Source organism: Aedes albopictus, chromosome 1 (assembly GCF_035046485.1).
Source record: "Aedes albopictus strain Foshan chromosome 1, AalbF5, whole genome shotgun sequence".
Classification (NCBI taxonomy): domain Eukaryota; kingdom Metazoa; phylum Arthropoda; class Insecta; order Diptera; family Culicidae; genus Aedes; species Aedes albopictus.
Window position 1 is genome coordinate 248,641,384 of NC_085136.1, and position 20,634 is coordinate 248,662,017.

Consider the following 20,634-nt stretch of genomic DNA (forward strand, 5'->3'; position numbering starts at 1 on the left):
TAAGCAGCTCGTTCGAGGTTGCTCATTAGCCTTCAAGCAGCTTCATTTCAAAGTAATTTTGGAACTTGAAAGTTCACTTAAGCACGCTGGATAGCCTTCTAAGCAGCTTGACAAATTCAAGCTAACTTCACTACTGTACAAATGTGCAAAACTAGCTGCCGACAGAAAATCAATTCAAGTCAGTCTTTAGCTGCTGTTCACTCAAACGCAACTATAGTACTGTGGTAGAGCGTAGGGTTCTGACGCAGCGACTTTCGGTTCGAATCCGATTGGCGCAAATTTTTTTTTGCTCAAGCCTAGTATTCATTGATTTGATAAATACATATTTGTCTTTTTTTCGTGTATGCCTAAACAGTTGTTTTCTGTAAAAGAAATAAATTCAATCTTAATTGAAACACAATGCTACTGAACTGAACTTCTATGAACTTGAAAGTTCCGACAAAGTTCCGTGTAGCATCTTAAGCAGCTTTGAAGCTCAGTGAAGTTCAGATAAAGTTCCGAATGGAACTTTCTGGCTGCTTAAGAGGCTAACAATAAGCCTTGCCAGAACTTGTGACCGAAGTTCCAGCAAGGCTCATCGTTAGCCTCTTAAGCAGCCAGAAAGTTCCATTTGGAACTTGATCTGAACTTCGCAGAACTTGAAAGTGCATTTTGTCATGGGTTACTTGGGTATGGCATGTAGATATACGGTGTATTGATTTAAAGTGGAAATGGGCAATTATAGCATTAATTTAAGATTTTACTGGTATAATCTTGGCGCAGTCGCATAATTGTCCATTTCCCCTTTCAATCAAACTTAAGTGTCCATGAAAAGAAGCGATTGCTGTAAATACACCGTATATCTGCATGCAATACGGCTTCTGCACCATGGTTACTTGGATGGTCTCAGGGGCGTTTCAGGGGATCACAGGAGGATCCATTCACACCAAACGCTTTCAGCAATATTTTGCTGAGTTTTGCCGAGCTGAAGGGTCCAGCAAAGTTTGCTGAATTTCAGCAAAACGTTACTGGTGATCAGCAGAGTTTACTGAACAAATCAGCAAAATTTGTGCTGAAGCCTTCAGCTCGGCAAAATTTTGCTGAAACCCTCAATCGGTTTTTAATGTGTGGGGTTTAAGGGGGCTCCAGAGGGTATCGGGAGCGTTTCAGATGGTTTTATAGGGCTTCAGGGGTCTTCTATTTAGGAGGCCTTAGGAGTGTTTCGTTAGGTTTCAGCAGGTTTATGGGGGAGGGGGTACCAGGAAGTTTCAGAGGTACTTCAAGGCGTTCTAGAGTACCCTGGGGGCTCCAGGAGGTCCAGGGGCGTTTCAAATGATCAAATGGTTCCTATGAGGTTCTTGACAAGTTCAGAAGCTACTGAGGGGCCTTTAAGTAGCGCTTTAGGAAATCCCATGGGGTACCAGCAGCTCTCAGGGGCATGTCAAGAAGTCGCAGGACGTTTCAGAGGGTCTATAAGGGTTCTGTGAGTACTTAAGAGAAGTTTCAGTGGGACTTATGGGCAGTTTATTAGATTAATCAATGGATCTCGGGGAGGTTTCAGAGAGTCTCAGCGGCATTTCAGAGGTTCCTAGAGGACTTCAGGGGGCCCCAGGAGGTCTCGGTGACGTTTCACAGGATTTCATGGACTTGCAGGGGCGTTTCAGGGGGTATCAGGGACGTTTTAAGGAGTCTCAGTAGGTCTCAAAAACGTTTCAGTGGGGTTTCATGTGATCTCAGATGATTTATGGGGTCCCAGGAGTTTAAACTAAAAACTAGGAAGTTTAAGGTGTGTTTCAGGCGTTGTCGGGCGTTGCAGAAGGTATCAGAGAGTTCCAGGGGTTCAGAGATATCTGGTTTCATAATTCCTTCTGAAATACCCTTTAAACTTCTTGAAACACCCCTGAAGAGGAATTAATCCCTCTGAAACAAACCTTAAACCTCCTGAAGCCCTCTGAAATCTCCCTGGAATACCTCTGAAGCACACCTTTATCTCATTGAAACCAAATTAAGGCCTCTTAAATTTCTCTGGAGGTGCCAAAAATACCCCGAAACTCCTTGGAACATTTTTTAGTCTTTTAGTTTCAGGCAACCCCCTTTGTCTCATATCTAACTCCAAGAAGCCAAACTTTTTCTATGAAATTAGTTTTGTGGCCTAGTTCGTGACGGTTACACAACCGAGGGAAGCTTTTGCTTTCCAAATAACATAACAATTATTATAGGATTTTTTGGGAGCATTTGCATCTTCGGTATAAACTGTAGTCCTACGTCAAAAACCATTTTGACAATTGAAGCAGATTGCGAACAGTAATTAAATGTGACCCGTAATCGTTCGCAGTTAATAACAAGTCCATACAGATTCCAAGCAGCATTGGGCGTGAAATTTGAAATTGAATTATCTTTTTTCCAAAACGGTAAAAATAGAACAATTTACATTAACTGAAATCCAGCACCAATCCAGTTAACAAAGCCATTGAGGCGGCCCACGCCACGCCTGGATTCACCGCCTGTCACTGGCACACACAAAAAATAACCCGAAACCACATAATCCTAACAATCAATGAGGACAAACCAACAATGGGGGAAAGAGAGAAAAAAAAGTTCAGCTGAAACAAAAAAAACCGGGAATTGCAAAATTATAAAACACCCTCCATTCGATTAATTTTTCCGGGGCCACCCGTGGAAAAACCCGTGGCGCGCTGCTCCGGGAATCATAATTAAAAATATCATCATCATCGATCGAGTGCGGTGTTGGAAATATTTTTTTTTCCAACCTCCAACTATAGGTACTGCTATAGTGTTCGGCAGCATTCGGCCATTTTTTTAACATTTTATGTCGCCTCCGCTGCTGCCACACTCATCAAACAATTCACCGAATTTGTTGCCCCTGGAACAACAGCTCTGCCTCGGCTTTGAATGCTCTGATGACGATGACGACGGTGATAGGCGATGTGATTCGGGGAAACCTGATGGTTGCAGCATTTTTCATCGGACTCATTATGATAAATTTTTCTGTCGGTCGGTGACCGATACGGGTATTTTTCGGAATGTACAACTGCAACCGCCATCACGACTGTTAAGGGCGACGCCGGCCCGGCAACGGTGGTGTATGCATCGAGGACCGGATCGGAGCTCCGTCCGTTGCCGAATGGCTCCTTGTCACGTTGCCTTCTGAACTGTGAGTCTCTGGTTCTAAATGAGTAGAGCTGATCAGAGATGGTGTCTGGGTTGCATCCGATTTGGAACAAAGTTTTGAGAAAAATCAATCATTAACCAAAAATGGACTAGTAACCCCTGAAGAATAAACAAAATATCCGTGCCGAAACGTTGGGCAAGTGATAAGTAGAGAATCCTCTCTGGATTCTGTAGAGAATCCTCTCTGAATTCTGTAGGGAATCCTCTCTGGTTTCTGTAGAGAATCGTCTCTGGATTCTGTAGAGAATCCTCTCTGGATTCTGTAGAAAATTTTCTTTGGATTCTGTCGTAAATCCTCTCTGGATTCTGTAGTGAATCCTGTCTGGATTCTGTAGAGAATCCTCGCTGGACTATTTAGAGAATCCTCTCTGGATTTTGTAGAGAATCCTCTTTGGATTCTGTGGAGAATCCTCTCTGGATTCTGTGGCGAATCCTCTCTGGATTCTGTAGAGAATCCTCTCTGGAATCTGTAGAGAACTTTTTCTGGATTTTGAAGTGAATCCTCTATGAATTCTGTAGAAAATTTTCTTTGGAATCTGTAGCAAAACCTCTCTGGATTCTGTGGAGAATCCTCTCTGGATTTTGTAGAGAATCCTCTCTGGATTTTATAGAGAATCCTCTCTGGATTCTGTATAGAATCCTCTCTGGATTATTTGGAAAATCCTCTCTGGATTCTGTCCTCTATTGATTCTGTAGAGAATCCGCTCTTGATTCTGTAGAAAATCCTTCCAGGATTCTGCATAGAATTCTCTTTGGATTCTGTAGATAATTCTCTTTGGATTCTGTAGCGAATTATGTTTGAATTCTGTAGAGAGTTCTCTCTGGATTTAGTAGAGATTTATTTGTAGATAATAGTCTCAAGATCCTAAACAGAATCCTCTCTGAATTCTGTAGAGCATCCTTTCTGGGTCCTGTAGAGAATCCTCTTTGGATTCTGTAGATACTCTAGTCAAGATACTGTAGATCCTCTGGATTCTGTGGAGAACCCTCTCTAGATTCTGTAGAGAATTCTCTCTGGATTATTTAGAGAATCCTCTCTGGATTCTGTAGAGAATCCTCTCTGGATTCTGTAGAGAATCCTCTCTGGATTCTGTAGAGAATCCTCTCTGGATTCTGTAGAGAATCCTCTCTGGATTCTGTAGAGAATCCTCTCTGGATTCTGTAGAGAATCCTCTCTGAAATCTGTAGAGAATCCTCTTTGGATTCTGTAGAGAATCCTCTCTGGATTCTGTAGAGAATCCTCTCTGGATTCTGTAGAGAATCCTCTCTGGATTCTGTAGAGAATCCTCTCTGGATTCTGTAAAGAATCCACTCTGGATTCTGTAAAGAATCCTCTCTGGATTCTGTAAAGAATCCTCTCTGGATTCTGTAAAGAATCGTCTCTGGATTCTGTAAAGAATCCTCTCTGGATCCTGTAGTGAATGCTCTCTGGATTCTGTAAAGAATCCTCTCTGGATCCTATAAAGAATCCTCTCTGGATCCTGTAAAGAATTCTCTGTGGATTCTATAGAGAATCCTCTCCGGATTCTGTAGAGAATCCTCTCCGGATTCTGTAGAGAATCCTCTCCGGATTCTGTAGAGAATCCTCTCCGGATTCTGTAGAGAATCCTCTCCGGATTCTGTAGAGAATCCTCTCCGGATTCTGTAGAGAATCCTCTCCGGATTCTGTAGAAAATCCTCACTGGATTCTGTAGAAAATCTTCTCTGGATTCTGTACAGAATCTTCTCTGGATTCTGTAGAGGATCCTCGCTGGGTTCTGTAGAGAATCCTCTGTGGATTTTGTAGAGAATCCTCTCTGGATTCTGTAGAGGATCCTCTCTGGATTCTGTAGAGAATCCTCTCTGGATTCTGTAGAGAATCCTCTCTGGATTCTGTAGAGGATCCTCTCTGGATTCTGTAGAGAATCCTCTGGATTCTGTAGAGAATCCTCTGGATTCTGTAGAGAATCCTCTCTGGATTCAGTAGAGGATTCTCTCTGGATTATGCAGAGAATCCTCTCTGGATTCTGTAGAGAATCTTCTCTGGATTCTGTAGAGAATCCTCTCTGGATTCTGTAGAGAATCCTCTTTGAATTCTGTAGAGAATCCTCTCTGGATTCTGTAGAGAATCCTCTCTGGATTCTGTAGAGAATCCTCTCTGGATTCTGTAGAGAATCCTCTCTGGATTCTGTATAGAATCTTCTCTGGATTCTGTAGAGAATCCTCTCTGGATTCTGTAGAGAATCCTCTCTGGATTCTGTAGAGAATCCTCTCTGGATTCTGTAGAGAATCCTCTCTGGATTCTGTAGAGAATCCTCTCTGGATTCTGTAGAGAATCCTCTCTGGATTCTGTAGAGAATCCTCTCTGGATTCTGTAGAGAATCCTCTCTGGATTATGTAGAGAATCCTCTCTGGATTCTGTAGAGAATCCACTCTGGATTCTGTAGAGAATCCTCTGTGGATTCTGAAGAAAATTCCTAATGGGTTCTGTAATTCTCATTGGATTCTGTAGAAATTCCTCTCTGCATTCTGTAGAGAATCCTCTCTGGATTCTGTAGAGAATCCTCTCTGGATTCTGTAGAGAATCCTCTCTGGATTCTGTAGAGAATCCTCTCTGGATGCTGAAGAGGATTCTCTCTGGATTCTGTAGAGAATCCACTCTGGATTCTATAGAGTATCCTCTCTGGATTCTGTAGAGAATTCTCACAGGATTTTGTAGAGAATCCTCTCTGGATTCTGTAGAGAGTCCTCTCTGGATTCTGTAGAGAGTCCTCTCTGGATTCTGTAGAAAATCGTCTCTGGATTCTGTAGTGAATCCTCTCTGGATTCTGTAGTTTATCTCTTCTGGATTCTGTAGAGAATTATCTCTGGATTCTGTACAGAATTCTCTCTGGATTCTGTAGAAAATCCTTTCTGGATTCTGTAGAGAATTCTCTCTGGATTCTGTAGAAAATCCTCTCTGGATTCTGTAGAGAATCCTCTCTGGATGCTGTAGAGAATCCTCTTTGGATTCTGTGGGAATCCTCTCTGGATTCTGTAGAAAATCCTCTCTGGATTCTGTAGTGAATCCTCTCTGGATCCTGTAGCGAGTCCTCTCTGGATTCTGTAGAAAATCCTCTCTGGATTCTGTAGAGAATCTTCTCTGGATTCTGTAGAGAATCCTCTCTGGATTCTGAAGAGAATCCTCTCTGGATTCTGTAGAGAATCCTCTCTGGATTCTGTAGAGAATCCTCTCTGGATTCTGTAGAGAATCCTCTCTGGATTCTGTAGAGAATCCTCTCTGGATTTTGTAGAGAATCCTCTCTGGATTCTATAAAGAATCTTTTCTGGATTCTGTAGAGAATCCTCTCTGGATTTTGTAGAGAATCTTCTCTGGATTCTGTAGAGGATCCTCTCTGGATTCTGTAGAGGATCCTCTCTGGATTCTGTCGAGAATCCTCTCTGGATTCTGTCGAGAATCCTCTCTGGATTCTGTAGAACATTTTATATGGATTCTGTAGCGAATCTTGTCTGGGTTCTTTTGAGAACCCTCTCTTGATTCTGTAGAGAACTCTTTCTGGATTCTGCAGAGAATCCTCTATGGATTTTGTAGAATTTTTTTTGAATTCTGTAGTGAATCCTCTCTGGATTCTGTAGAGAATCCACTCTTGATTCTGTAGAAAGTGCTCTTTGGATTCTGTAGATAATTTTCTCAATATTCTGTAGATTCTCTGGATTTTGTAGAGAATCCTTTCAACATCATCGACAATCAACATTTCGACATCATGTGATAGTTTCTAATAACAGAAAGCATTATTCAGAACTCCCGAACAAGTCATCGATTTCCGATGTTTCCTGCGATGAAAAATCATCACCATTCAAATCCAAGCCAGATTACGAGTCGAAGCATCCTGCCACCATCATCAATCGCCGCATAATGAAAACCATTTTCGCAATTAAATATTCATTATTAACGCGTGCTCCCTACATTCTCGCTGGCGAACGCTTTTTTGCGCATGTTTTTTTTTTTTTTTTCATTTCGTCCTTTTCGGGAAAAATTACAGCCCACTGGCGGTGTGGCGCTGGTGGAACTGACTCTGGTGATGGTGAAAAAACATCGATCGAATGACGCGGCCACCACATTGCAGCAGCTAATGATAGCCGATGGGCTAAAGCGGGATAGAGCGGCGGCCCTAGAGGCAGTGGGGGAGTAGCTCGGAAAGTCCATTTTTCGGATTTAAATTTAATGTGCAGATATAATTTTTTAACCCCCACGCGCGGTAGAGACCCGGTGGCGTTCGAGAGGGTTTTTTTTTGCAGGGTGGGTTATATTGCGGGCTGGGATCGATTCCAATTCGTTCCCAGTATTTTTTCCCTCTGAACCCCTTTTCGGTGCTCGCGTGATGGTTGTTTGAGGCGGATAAGCGGTGTAACCCCTCTGATGCAGCTCGGCTCATCAGGGCTGCACTGTGGGCGGTGTATGCATAATGCAACGGCCAAAATATTTATAGATATTTAATACATATGTAAGGAGTGTAATTACCTGTAAATGTTCACAACAGCCTTAATAACAATCTATTCCATATATATATATATATATATATATATATATATATATATATATATATATATATATATATATATATATATATATATATTAGTGTGGGTCATCGGAACCGTTTTCTCAGATCAAAGCTTTTTTGGTTCCGTTTCGGCTCCTGAGTATCTGTGCAAAATTTGAGCACGATCGGTTGCGTCTACACTTTGCGCATTCCAATTGAAATTTGTATAGGATTTTGTATGGGAAAACACCCTTTTTTTGCATTTTTATCATAAGTTGAAAAAGTTTGTCTGAAACTTTTTAACCGATACTGTAAAATGATAGCCTAGGATGTTCTGAAAAACTTTGTTGAAGACCGCAAAGTGATCCGATGCTTGTGGAAATAGTTATAACCAACGAACCGCATGCATGTGTTTATGTTTTAACATGTAAAGGAATAACAATAGCAACAAAATCATGCTGTTCCGCCTAGCAATGCCAACGCTATAACTTTTTTCATAAGCATCAGATCACTTCACGGTCTTCGACAAAGTTTTTCAGGACACCCTAGACTATGTTTTGACTTTATCGGTTACATGGTTTTAGAAAAATTCAAGCTTGTTATGAGAAAAATACAAAAAAGTGTGTTTTTCCATGTAAAACCCCATACAAACTTCAAACGCGATGCGCAAAACGTAGACATAACCGATCGTGCCCAAATTTTGCACACTTATTTGGGACCTGAAATGGGATCAAAAAAGCTTTGATCTGATGGGATGCCATTGAATTTTTCATTTTTCCATATAAACGATGACCCACTCTAATATATGTATATATATATATATATATATATATATATATATATATATATATATATATATATATATATATATATATATATATATATATATATATATATATATATGTATATATATATATATATATATATGTATATATATATATATATATATATATATATATATATATATATATATATATATATATATATATATATATATATATATATATATATATATATATATATATATATATATATATATATATATATATATATATATATATATATATATATATATATATATATATATATATATATATATATATATATATATATTAGACTGGGTCAACAAAGTAGATTTTTTGGAACAATGCTTTTTCGATTCCTTTTAGCGTCCAAAACAACTGTGCAGAATTTGGGAGCGATTGGTTGCGTCCCCGTATTCCGCTTTGCGATTGAAGTTTGTATGGAATTTAGTATGGGAAAACGTGCTTTTTTGCATTTTTCTCATAAATTGAAATTTTTCGTCTAAAACTATCTAACTAATGACGTTGAAGCATAGCCTAGGATATGCCGAAAAACTTTGCCGAAGACCGCAAAGTGATCCGACACTTGTGAAAAAAGTTATAACGCACAGATTGCCTGGTGGTGCTTATCATTTAACATGTAAAGGAATAATATCAATAAGAAAATCTCAGTTTTTGGCCTAAGTTACCAAGCGAATAACTTTTTTCACAAGCGTCGGATCACTTTGCGGTCTTCGGCAAAGTTTTTCGGTATATCCTAGGCTATACTTTATCGTCATTAGTTAAACGGCATTAGACAAAAGAATTAAACTTATGAGTAAAATGCAGAAAAGTACGTTTTCCCATACTAACTTCCATACAAATTTCAATCACAAAGCGGAATACGGGGACGCAACCAATCGCTCCCAAATTTTGCACAGTTGTTTTGGTCGCAAAAAGGAGTCAAAAAAGCTTTGTTCCGGGTTGATGCGGTCAAATTTTAAGTTTCTCCATACAACGTTGACCCACTCTAATATATATACATATATATATATATATATATATATATATATATATATATATATATATATATATATATATATATATATATATATATATATATATATATATATATATATATATATATATATATATATATATATATATATATATATATATATATATATATATATATATATAAAAAATCGACCGGACCTTCGGGTACGGGTTTTTAAAAAAGGAACTTTCCTGGCTGAAGGCCTGATCAAGAATGATTTTATTAATTTCCAAAAGTGTTCTTCATGGGTTTGCTTATGGCCTACTTAGTTGCTATTGTGGTTGGCCGGATGGGTGGTGTCTGGTGGCGCGCGATGTCAGCAGAACGTGGAATGCTGATGGGTCGCGCGATTGTCGTCGTCGTCGTCGTTGATGTTGTTGTTGTTGTTGTTGCTGTCTGTTGCTGTGCCCTGGGCGCGGGCAATGTGGGAATAATGCTTACGTTCGATATGGCTAAGTTCTGGTTTGATGATGGCGGTGTGGGCCGTTCAGTAACTGCTCCCTCCTGAAGAACGGACCGTCCCGGTTCGGTTTGACTGGTTGCTTTTGGTGTGCATGAGGAATGCTTTATGGACAGGTAGAGTATCGAAATGATGACGATGGTAAAAAGTATTAACGATATTCCAAAGGTTGATCGTTTCTGTTGCTCATGTAAAAATGTCAGCTGTTGTCGAGTTTGGAGATTGACTTCTTGCAGATTTTGAAGTGTGAAATTGGTGCTTATGGTTTTGCTGTTGATTTCCAATCCGTTCAACGGAATCATGATTGGTTGCTGTTTTGTGGTGTATTCAATGTCGATGAATGATGTTTGGTTGATGATAACGGTACAATTTCTGAAAAATATTAGCGTGTTTCCAGAAATGTTTCGGCTGGAGAGCCCACAATTGGATGTGATCGGAGTGCTCTCATTTCCAGTAATAATGATGTAATTACTACTGATTCGCTTAACTCGTCTCTCCTCGGTGACTTCTATGAGGTCGCAGCTGCCTGATTTTCCTCGTAAAAGTTTCGAATAACAGGTGTCGCTGGAAACATCCTTAACGTGGTGTTCACTGCACATGATACTCTGTCCTATTCCTTTACATTCTCCAGTTATTAGAAATGTTGATAAATCGTTGTTGAGTGCCTCTGCATATTGAACATTAAGCATTTTTCCATTTTTGATGACTGGCTCTAGTAGTTGGTGGATGAAAACGTCTTTTCTCAGCAACGGGATCAGGATGATGAACACGATTTTGTTGTCTTTGTGAATCACTGCTAAATCTAAATATTCTATCACTTGATCGAAGCTTTCGATATTAATATTTTCACTTTCCAAAATTTTTGTTGCTTCGTTAAGTTCTTCACTGGATAAGATATCTTTTGAAATGGTGTTAACTTTTGACATTTGTATTGCTTCAAATATATTGTTGACATGATTAGCAAGAAGATCGATATTAAGATTGAGGTTGAACAATTCTTTAACAACTTTGATTTCATCCGAGATATTTTTACCATTTATAAATTTTTGTCTAAAGTGTATAAAATTATTTTTGATAACATCTTGTTGATCGTTTACAATTTTAATGAGTCTGTTTAGTCTATCCTGGACTTTAAGATTAATCTTTATTTGTTCGTTGTTTTCTGTTACTAGAGCTTTATTTTGTTCGGACAATGTGTTAAGTTGTGTATTAATTTTTACAAGATCATTGTTGTCAAGATTTCCAGTAATAACTTTAATCATATTGCCAATACCGTTAAAAAGTCCTCTTTTGGTTCTAACAATGGGTACAATTTTTCTATAAGATTTTTCTATTGTATCTAGCTTTTTGTTCATCAATATTATTGAATCATTTATGTTGAAAATTTTTAAATCTGTAATTATTGTTCTAAGTCTTCTTACGATTGGTTCTACATGTGACATATCGATCATATGGTAAATTTTGTGGGAACCCATCCTGATTCTGCCTTCTCCGAGTTGTAATGATACGAGTCCTGGGTTATTTTGTAAGTCGTAGATTTGTATATGACTGTTGATTGTCGATGTCGCTACCGTCAGGCTCATCCATAATACAATTAGATTTATTGTTGCCATTCTCTGTGGAAAGAGAATGTTTACATTAGTGTTTTCGTTTTCTTTTCAGTTTGGATTTGTGGAATTTTATTCCGCTTGAGGTTATAATAGTTTTGAATCTGTTTTCTCTCACTTTGACCTTCTTAAATTTTGGTTTTGTTTTTCTTTTGATGCCTTGAATAGTGTTAAACACCTCTTCGTTTTCCTGGAAGTTCGGCTCCTTTTCTCTTGTTTTATTATGATAATCAACATTCTTTTTAGCATTTTTATCGAGTTTTAACATCACTTCATCTGTAATCTCCTGTCTATTCTCAAACAATCTGTCTAAATCAAGGGGTAAATCGTCTTCTTCGCGTTGTCCAAAAAGTATCTCGCAAGGCTTGTGTTGGTGTGCCGTATGTATGGTTTTATTATAGAGACCGAGAGCAATTTTGAATATTTGTTTCTGAGATAAATCGTCATACTTATCCTTTATGCAGCGAAAGATTTCAATCAGTGTTGAATGGAATCTTTCGACGATGCCGTTGGATTCACTATGGTTTGAGGGTGTGTATTCTACTTGAATATCTAGTCTTTGGAAAAGTGATCGAATTTCTATGGATTTAAGGGCCGGTTCATTGTCACAAACGATTTTCTTCGGAGTTGCATATCCGGTAATCAATTTAATTAAACCTGCTCTTACATCCGGAATTGATCGAGATTTAATATGAATAAGCATAGCATATCTAGAGAATCTGTCTACTGCGGTCAGGAAAAGATTGGGTTGAGCAATAAAAATATCTAAGTGAACTGTTTCGAAAGGTTTGTTAGGGATTTCTGGTCTATGTAGAGTGATATTGTACGGATGCCTTTCGTATTTGTTCTCCAAACACGTTTCGCACAAATTAACAAATCGTTGAATTTGTCGCTTCATGCCTGGAAAATAATACTGCTTGATAATCTGGGCATGGTTTTCGGCAGCTCCTCTGTGCGCGCGGTCGTGTGTTTTCGAAATTATTTCATTTTGCTCCTCGGAAGTGCGTAAATCTGTCAACATTTTCTGACTGATTCTCACTTTCAAGATTTTGGCACGACTGAAATAATTGCGATACACAATATTGAGGGTATTAATAAGAGATTCGTCGCACATGATACCATTTACTCTTTTTGGATTCATATAATCTTTAAAAATATTGAGAACTATGGCTACGGAAAAGTCGAAGCGAATAATAGTTCTTCTATGAATATTCGGAAATATTTCCTCATATTCAGTAGATTCAATGTCACCCTTTTTCAATATTATTTGATTGCTGAAGAAGTTTATGGGTAACTCTGTCATTTGAATCAAATCACTAGCATCAGATTCTGCAGAATGACATGTTTCGGCGTCTGAGGAATCTGTTGCATTATTTTCTTCGCTACCATGTGTTGCATGATCTGACGAGTCAGATGTATCGTTAGCATTTACCTCATTCCTGATTCTGGACAGTCCATCTGCAACGATATTTTGCTTACCTGGCCGATACTTGACGTCATAATCGAACTCCTGTAAACGTAGTCTCCATCGAAGCATCTTATCGTTGGGGTCCTTCAAACTAAACATGTACGTTAATGGCCTGTGATCAGTGAATAAAGTAAACTTCTTGCCATACAGATATGGCCTAAAATATTTACAACCCCATGTGATTGCTAAAAATTCTTTTTCTATTACAGAGTATTTTTCCTCTGTTTTGGTGAGTGTTCTCGAAGCAAATGCAACTGGTCGATCTTGCCCAATTGGTCCCTGCGAAAGCACGGCACCAACAGCAAATTGACTAGCGTCCGTTGTCAGAATAAAGGGCTTCGTAAAGTCCGGGTACTGAAGTACGTGACTGCTAGTTAGCAAAATCTTACACTTATTAAAGGTTTCGATGAATTCCTTGCTATGTGTAAGTTTTTCTCCTTTTCTTAATTGGGTTGTGAGTGGCTTCACAATTTTCGCAAAATCTTTTATAAAACGACGGTAATAACCTAGGGTTCCAAGGAAACCTCTAAGCTCTGTTTCCGTTTTTGGAATTGGCCAATTTTTGATTGCAACCACTTTGTCAGGGTTGGGATTTACACCATCGGCCGTGACTAAGTGTCCTAAAAAGGCTACTTCCTTACATAAAAATTCAGATTTGTCTAATTGAATTTTAAGGTTATATTTTCGCAATGCATCAAATACTTTGCGCAAGTTTATCAAATGTTCCTGATATGATGTTGAGTATACAATGATGTCATCCATGTATACTAGACATACTTTTCCAATTAAATCCCGTAGTACGTTATCCATCACCCTTTGGAAGGTGGATGGCGCATTCTTTAAACCGAATGGCATTTTGAGAAATTCATATTTCCCATGTTCTACGGTAAAAGCAGTTTTTCTAATGTCTCTTGGGTTCACCTCAATTTGATGAAATCCCGAGGCGAGATCAATTGTAGAGAAATAATTACATCTTCCGAGCTTGTCTAGAACTTCAGTTATGTTCGGAATTGGATATTTGTCATCAATTGTCTTTTCGTTGAGCTTTCTGTAGTCAACGACCAGACGCCACTTTTTCTTTCCTGAAGCGTCCATCTTTTTGGGTACAACCCAAATAGGTGACGACCATGGAGAATTGGAGGGTCTTATGATGCCTTGGTTGAGCAAATCTCTAACTTGGCTTTGCACCTCTTCTTTCAAACAAAATGGGTATCTATAGCTTTTTGTATACACAGGAATGTCATCTTTAGTGTCAATCCTATGTTTCACAACATTAGTAAACGTTAATTTTTCATTTTTAAGGTGAAAAATCTCTTGATAGTCAGATATCAATTTTACTAAACCAACTCGTTCTTCCTTATTCAAATGATCCAATCGTAATTGGTCCATTAAATTTACGTGTACACTGCTATCAGAAACTGGTTCTGGAGGCGGTGTAATTTCAAAATTATTTTTCTCGATGCTACCTTTTAACATCTCTACTTCCGTGGGTTTATTGGTCATGTTGGTTATAATTAATTTAGTTTTAAAATTTTCGGCTTTATATAAGCCAGAATGAACAAAGGCTTCATTGTTTAAAACGAGATCTTTTGAGAGAAGAAATTCTCCTTCTTCTTCACAAGTTGGCAGCTCAATCACACGCGTTTCATTTGCATGTAATTGGAATTTGAAAATTTCTGGAAATTTCTTTTGCATAATAATGTTTGCAAAAGGTAATTGAAGGGTGTTAGTGTGTACGGAAATGCTTGCCTGTAATTGGTTCAAGGACTCATATCCGATGAGTCCATCAAAATAATCATGGAAGTCACAAATTAAAAAGACGAGATTTTCGGTCCCAGGGTTACCATAGAAAGGATTTAATTCTACAAAATGTGTTATTTGGCATCTACCTTCAACATTCTTTACTGTCATTGGTTTCAAAAGTTCTCGAATAAATCCTAAGTTTGCATGACGAGGACTAATAATGGACTTATTAGCGCCCGTATCAATTAAAAACTTTAAAGGTCCATTTTTACTATTCACAGTTATGTATGGTATGAAATTAGTGGATTTCAGCTGAGTTTCTCTATAACTGTGGCTGTTTGAAAATTTACGTCTACATCGACGCTTTCATTATACGAAGGGTCTTGATTTTGGTTTGGATAATCTTGGAATTCTTCCGGAGGATATGGGATTTCAGGATTATCGTAATAATCATTATAATCTTCATATTGAGGTCCCACTTCCTGATTTTGTAACTCATTAGTAGGTTTTTGGCTAAATCTACTTTGTTGAGTCCTATTTGAAATGTTGGAATATTGATTCTGTTGGTTATGGTTAGGTGGTCGACTCGCAAATCTGTTAGGAAAATTTCCTGGACGATTTGAAAAATTTTGTACTGCTCTATTTGGAAATGTTGCTTGTTGGTTAAAAGATGTATAGGATGTTCTATTTGGAGCGATTTGCGAAGAGTTCTGTGTTTTAGCGTTTCCTGCGATATTCATAAATGTTCTCGATGGTAGAGGGTTGTTAGATGGAGGATACATGTGGGTTTGCGCTACTTTTCGATTTTGTCTATCGTCAAAATCATATTCACAATTTCTGCGTGCAAGTTTGTTGGCCTTTTCATTGGCAAACTGGTAAGCTTGGCACAAAGTAGTGGGTTGTAAAATCCCTACGTGAGACGAGTACGGCTCATCTAACCCGTCTATGAATTTTTCCAGACAAAGCTTGTCCGTAAATTTCACTAGTTCATCTGGATGTCGCCACTGACTATCCATCTGAATATGTGTAGAAATCCCTGTATAGCAATCGCTGATTGCTGTATAAAAATTCCTTACTGTGTTTCGATTTTGTTTGAGGGAGAAAAGTCTCTGTAAAAGAGTAGACAATTCTCTTTTGTCCCCATAAATAATTTTCAGTTGTGTTTTAATCTTGTCCCACTCAAGCGGAGTTCCACTAGAGGCCAAAAGATCTCCAGCTTCTCCAACAATTTTATTCCGAATTTCCATGAGCCAAAGCTCATAAACATTCGTCCCAATCAAATGATCGTATTGTCTGATGACACGATCGGCGCATGTAATCCAATGGTTTACTTGCCTTGGATTACCCGAAAAATTTGGTAGGTTCTTGATGAGGTCAGGAACCTTGCCTCTTTGACATTCTACATCGATATTTATCACAGGATTCCCTGGCACCGCTGGTGCTGGAGGAATCGCTGCTTCCCTCGAGTTAGCTGGGTCAGGATTTGCTCGCAATCTGTCCGAAACCTGATCCTGCCTTTCTTCTAATTCTGCTATGTGTGCGTTACGATCACTCAGCAACATATTAAGATGTTCGATTTGCTGTTGCAAATCTTCGACCTGGTCGCTTCTTTCTGCCATATTCCCTGAACGAAGACCTGGTCTCATTAAAACTGATCAAATGCAATATTACAAGTGTTCACCAAAATTCGGAAAAAAAAATCACAAGCTTCAAAAACGTTATTATTTAGACGTCAAAAAAACAAAATATAAAAATATTACACACAGTTCAATTCCTGCTTCACTCTCTCTCTTATCACTCTTTCCTGAATAAAAGGTTTAGCACAAAATTTGTTCTTGTCAAGAAAATCACATAAAACACCTAATCCAATCACTTATTCACTTAATCAAAATCTCTTAATCACTTAAAAAAAAATCACGAAAAAAATAAAGATAAAATAAAGAAAACTGGGGGACTCACCACTAATCAGCGATAATCCGTCGCCAACGTTTCCACGGATGAGCTCCCGTCCGAATGCGCCGTGCTGTCGTCTCTTGTTGAAGTAAAACGCCTCCTCCCTGGCACTTTCCAATAGGCTGCTGGTCCCTGGTTGTCCAATAGGTGGAAGTTTTTCACTCGCGAAGTTTAAACGGCTAACACTTTGCGCATCCTACCGACTGCGCCAAAAATCGACCGGACCTTCGGGTACGGGTTTTTAAAAAAGGAACTTTCCTGGCTGAAGGCCTGATCAAGAATGATTTTATTAATTTCCAAAAGTGTTCTTCATGGGTTTGCTTATGGCCTACTTAGTTGCTATTGTGGTTGGCCGGATGGGTGGTGTCTGGTGGCGCGCGATGTCAGCAGAACGTGGAATGCTGATGGGTCGCGCGATTGTCGTCGTCGTCGTCGTTGATGTTGTTGTTGTTGTTGTTGCTGTCTGTTGCTGTGCCCTGGGCGCGGGCAATGTGGGAATAATGCTTACGTTCGATATGGCTAAGTTCTGGTTTGATGATGGCGGTGTGGGCCGTTCAGTAACTTATATATATATATATATATATATATATATATATATATATATATATATATATATATATATATATATATATATATATATATATATATATATATGTATATATATTAGAGTGGGTCAACGTTGTATGGAGAAACTTAAAATTTGACCGCATCAACCCGGAACAAAGCTTTTTTGACTCCTTTTTGCGACCAAAACAACTGTGCAAAATTTGGGAGCGATTGGTTGCGTCCCCGTATTCCGCTTTGTGATTGAAATTTGTATGGAAGTTAGTATGGGAAAACGTACTTTTCTGCATTTTACTCATAAGTTTAATTCTTTTGTCTAATGCCGTTTAACTAATGACGATAAAGTATAGCCTAGGATATACCGAAAAACTTTGCCGAAGACCGCAAAGTGATCCGACGCTTGTGAAAAAAGTTATTCGCTTGGTAACTTAGGCCAAAAACTGAGATTTTCTTATTGATATTATTCCTTTACATGTTAAATGATAAGCACCACCAGGCAATCTGTGCGTTATAACTTTTTTCACAAGTGTCGGATCACTTTGCGGTCTTCGGCAAAGTTTTTCGGCATATCCTAGGCTATGCTTCAACGTCATTAGTTAGATAGTTTTAGACGAAAAATTTCAATTTATGAGAAAAATGCAAAAAAGCACGTTTTCCCATACTAAATTCCATACAAACTTCAATCGCAAAGCGGAATACGGGGACGCAACCAATCGCTCCCAAATTCTGCACAGTTGTTTTGGACGCTAAAAGGAATCGAAAAAGCATTGTTCCAAAAAATCTACTTTGTTGACCCAGTCTAATATATATATATATATATATATATATATATATATATATATATATATATATATATATATATATATATATATATATATATATATATATATATATATATATATATACATATATATATATATATATACATATATATATATATATATATATATATATATATATATATATATATATATATATATATATACATATATTAGAGTGGGTCATCGTTTATATGGAAAAATGAAAAATTCAATGGCATCCCATCAGATCAAAGCTTTTTTGATCCCATTTCAGGTCCCAAATAAGTGTGCAAAATTTGGGCACGATCGGTTATGTCTACGTTTTGCGCATCGCGTTTGAAGTTTGTATGGGGTTTTACATGGAAAAACACACTTTTTTGTATTTTTCTCATAACAAGCTTGAATTTTTCTAAAACCATGTAACCGATAAAGTCAAAACATAGTCTAGGGTGTCCTGAAAAACTTTGTCGAAGACCGTGAAGTGATCTGATGCTTATGAAAAAAGTTATAGCGTTGGCATTGCTAGGCGGAACAGCATGATTTTGCTTTACATGTTAAAACATAAACACATGCATGCGGTTCGTTGGTTATAACTATTTCCACAAGCATCGGATCACTTTGCGGTCTTCAACAAAGTTTTTCAGAACATCCTAGGCTATCATTTTACAGTATCGGTTAAAAAGTTTCAGACAAACTTTTTCAACTTATGATAAAAATGCAAAAAAAGGGTGTTTTCCCATACAAAATCCTATACAAATTTCAATTGGAATGCGCAAAGTGTAGACGCAACCGATCGTGCTCAAATTTTGCACAGATACTCAGGAGCCGAAACGGAACCAAAAAAGCTTTGATCTGAGAAAACGGTTCCGATGACCCACACTAATATATATATATATATATATATATATATATATATATATATATATATATATATATATATATATATATATATATATATATATATATATATATATATATATATATGGAATAGATTGTTATTAAGGCTGTTGTGAACATTTACAGGTAATTACACTCCTTACATATGTATTAAATATCTATAAATATTTTGGCCGTTGCATTATGCATACACCGCCCACAGTGCAGCCCTGATGAGCCGAGCTGCATCAGAGGGGTTACACCGCTTATCCGCCTCAAACAACCATCACGCGAGCACCGAAAAGGGGTTCAGAGGGAAAAAATACTGGGAACGAATTGGAATCGATCCCAGCCCGCAATATAACCCACCCTGCAAAAAAAAACCCTCTCGAACGCCACCGGGTCTCTACCGCGCGTGGGGGTTAAAAAATTATATCTGCACATTAAATTTAAATCCGAAAAATGGACTTTCCGAGCTACTCCCCCACTGCCTCTAGGGCCGCCGCTCTATCCCGCTTTAGCCCATCGGCTATCATTAGCTGCTGCAATGTGGTGGCCGCGTCATTCGATCGATGTTTTTTCACCATCACCAGAGTCAGTTCCACCAGCGCCACACCGCCAGTGGGCTGTAATTTTTCCCGAAAAGGACGAAATGAAAAAAAAAAAAAAAACATGCGCAAAAAAGCGTTCGCCAGCGAGAATGTAGGGAGCACGCGTTAATAATGAATATTTAATTGCGAAAATGGTTTTCATTATGCGGCGATTGATGATGGTGGCAGGATGCTTCGACTCGTAATCTGGCTTGGATTTGAATGGTGATGATTTTTCATCGCAGGAAACATCGGAAATCGATGACTTGTTCGGGAGTTCTGAATAATGCTTTCTGTTATTAGAAACTATCACATGATGTCGAAATGTTGATTGTCGATGATGTTGAAAGGATTCTCTACAAAATCCAGAGAATCTACAGAATATTGAGAAAATTATCTACAGAATCCAAAGAGCACTTTCTACAGAATCAAGAGTGGATTCTCTACAGAATCCAGAGAGGATTCACTACAGAATTCAAAAAAAATTCTACAAAATCCATAGAGGATTCTCTGCAGAATCCAGAAAGAGTTCTCTACAGAATCAAGAGAGGGTTCTCAAAAGAACCCAGACAAGATTCGCTACAGAATCCATATAAAATGTTCTACAGAATCCAGAGAGGATTCTCGACAGAATCCAGAGAGGATTCTCGACAGAATCCAGAGAGGATCCTCTACAGAATCCAGAGAGGATCCTCTACAGAATCCAGAGAAGATTCTCTACAAAATCCAGAGAGGATTCTCTACAGAATCCAGAAAAGATTCTTTATAGAATCCAGAGAGGATTCTCTACAAAATCCAGAGAGGATTCTCTACAGAATCCAGAGAGGATTCTCTACAGAATCCAGAGAGGATTCTCTACAGAATCCAGAGAGGATTCTCTACAGAATCCAGAGAGGATTCTCTTCAGAATCCAGAGAGGATTCTCTACAGAATCCAGAGAAGATTCTCTACAGAATCCAGAGAGGATTTTCTACAGAATCCAGAGAGGACTCGCTACAGGATCCAGAGAGGATTCACTACAGAATCCAGAGAGGATTTTCTAC

General features: G+C 38.3%; 2 protein-coding genes across 3 annotated transcripts in view; one reads left to right on the plus strand and one right to left on the minus strand.

Moving 5' to 3' along the window:
- The window catches only part of LOC109400410 (protein bunched, class 2/F/G isoform), an 864,004-nt gene that overhangs the window by 678,438 nt on the left and 164,932 nt on the right, over positions 1 to 20,634 (plus strand). The gene's annotated exons all lie outside the window — the stretch shown is intronic.
- Positions 9,680 to 17,311, minus strand: LOC134283909 (uncharacterized). The gene is made up of 2 exons (XM_062846579.1): positions 16,768 to 17,311; positions 9,680 to 11,606 (listed from the first exon to the last, which is right to left on the minus strand). The coding sequence occupies exon 2, from the start codon at positions 11,601 to 11,603 to the stop codon at positions 9,792 to 9,794; it is 1,812 nt and encodes a 603-aa protein (XP_062702563.1). The 5' UTR covers positions 11,604 to 11,606; positions 16,768 to 17,311; the 3' UTR covers positions 9,680 to 9,791.

What these genes read in the sequence shown, in the direction of transcription:
- LOC134283909 (XM_062846579.1), bottom strand. Translation starts at nt 11,603, where the DNA reads ATGGCAACAATAAATCTAATTGTATTATGGATGAGCCTGACGGTAGCG.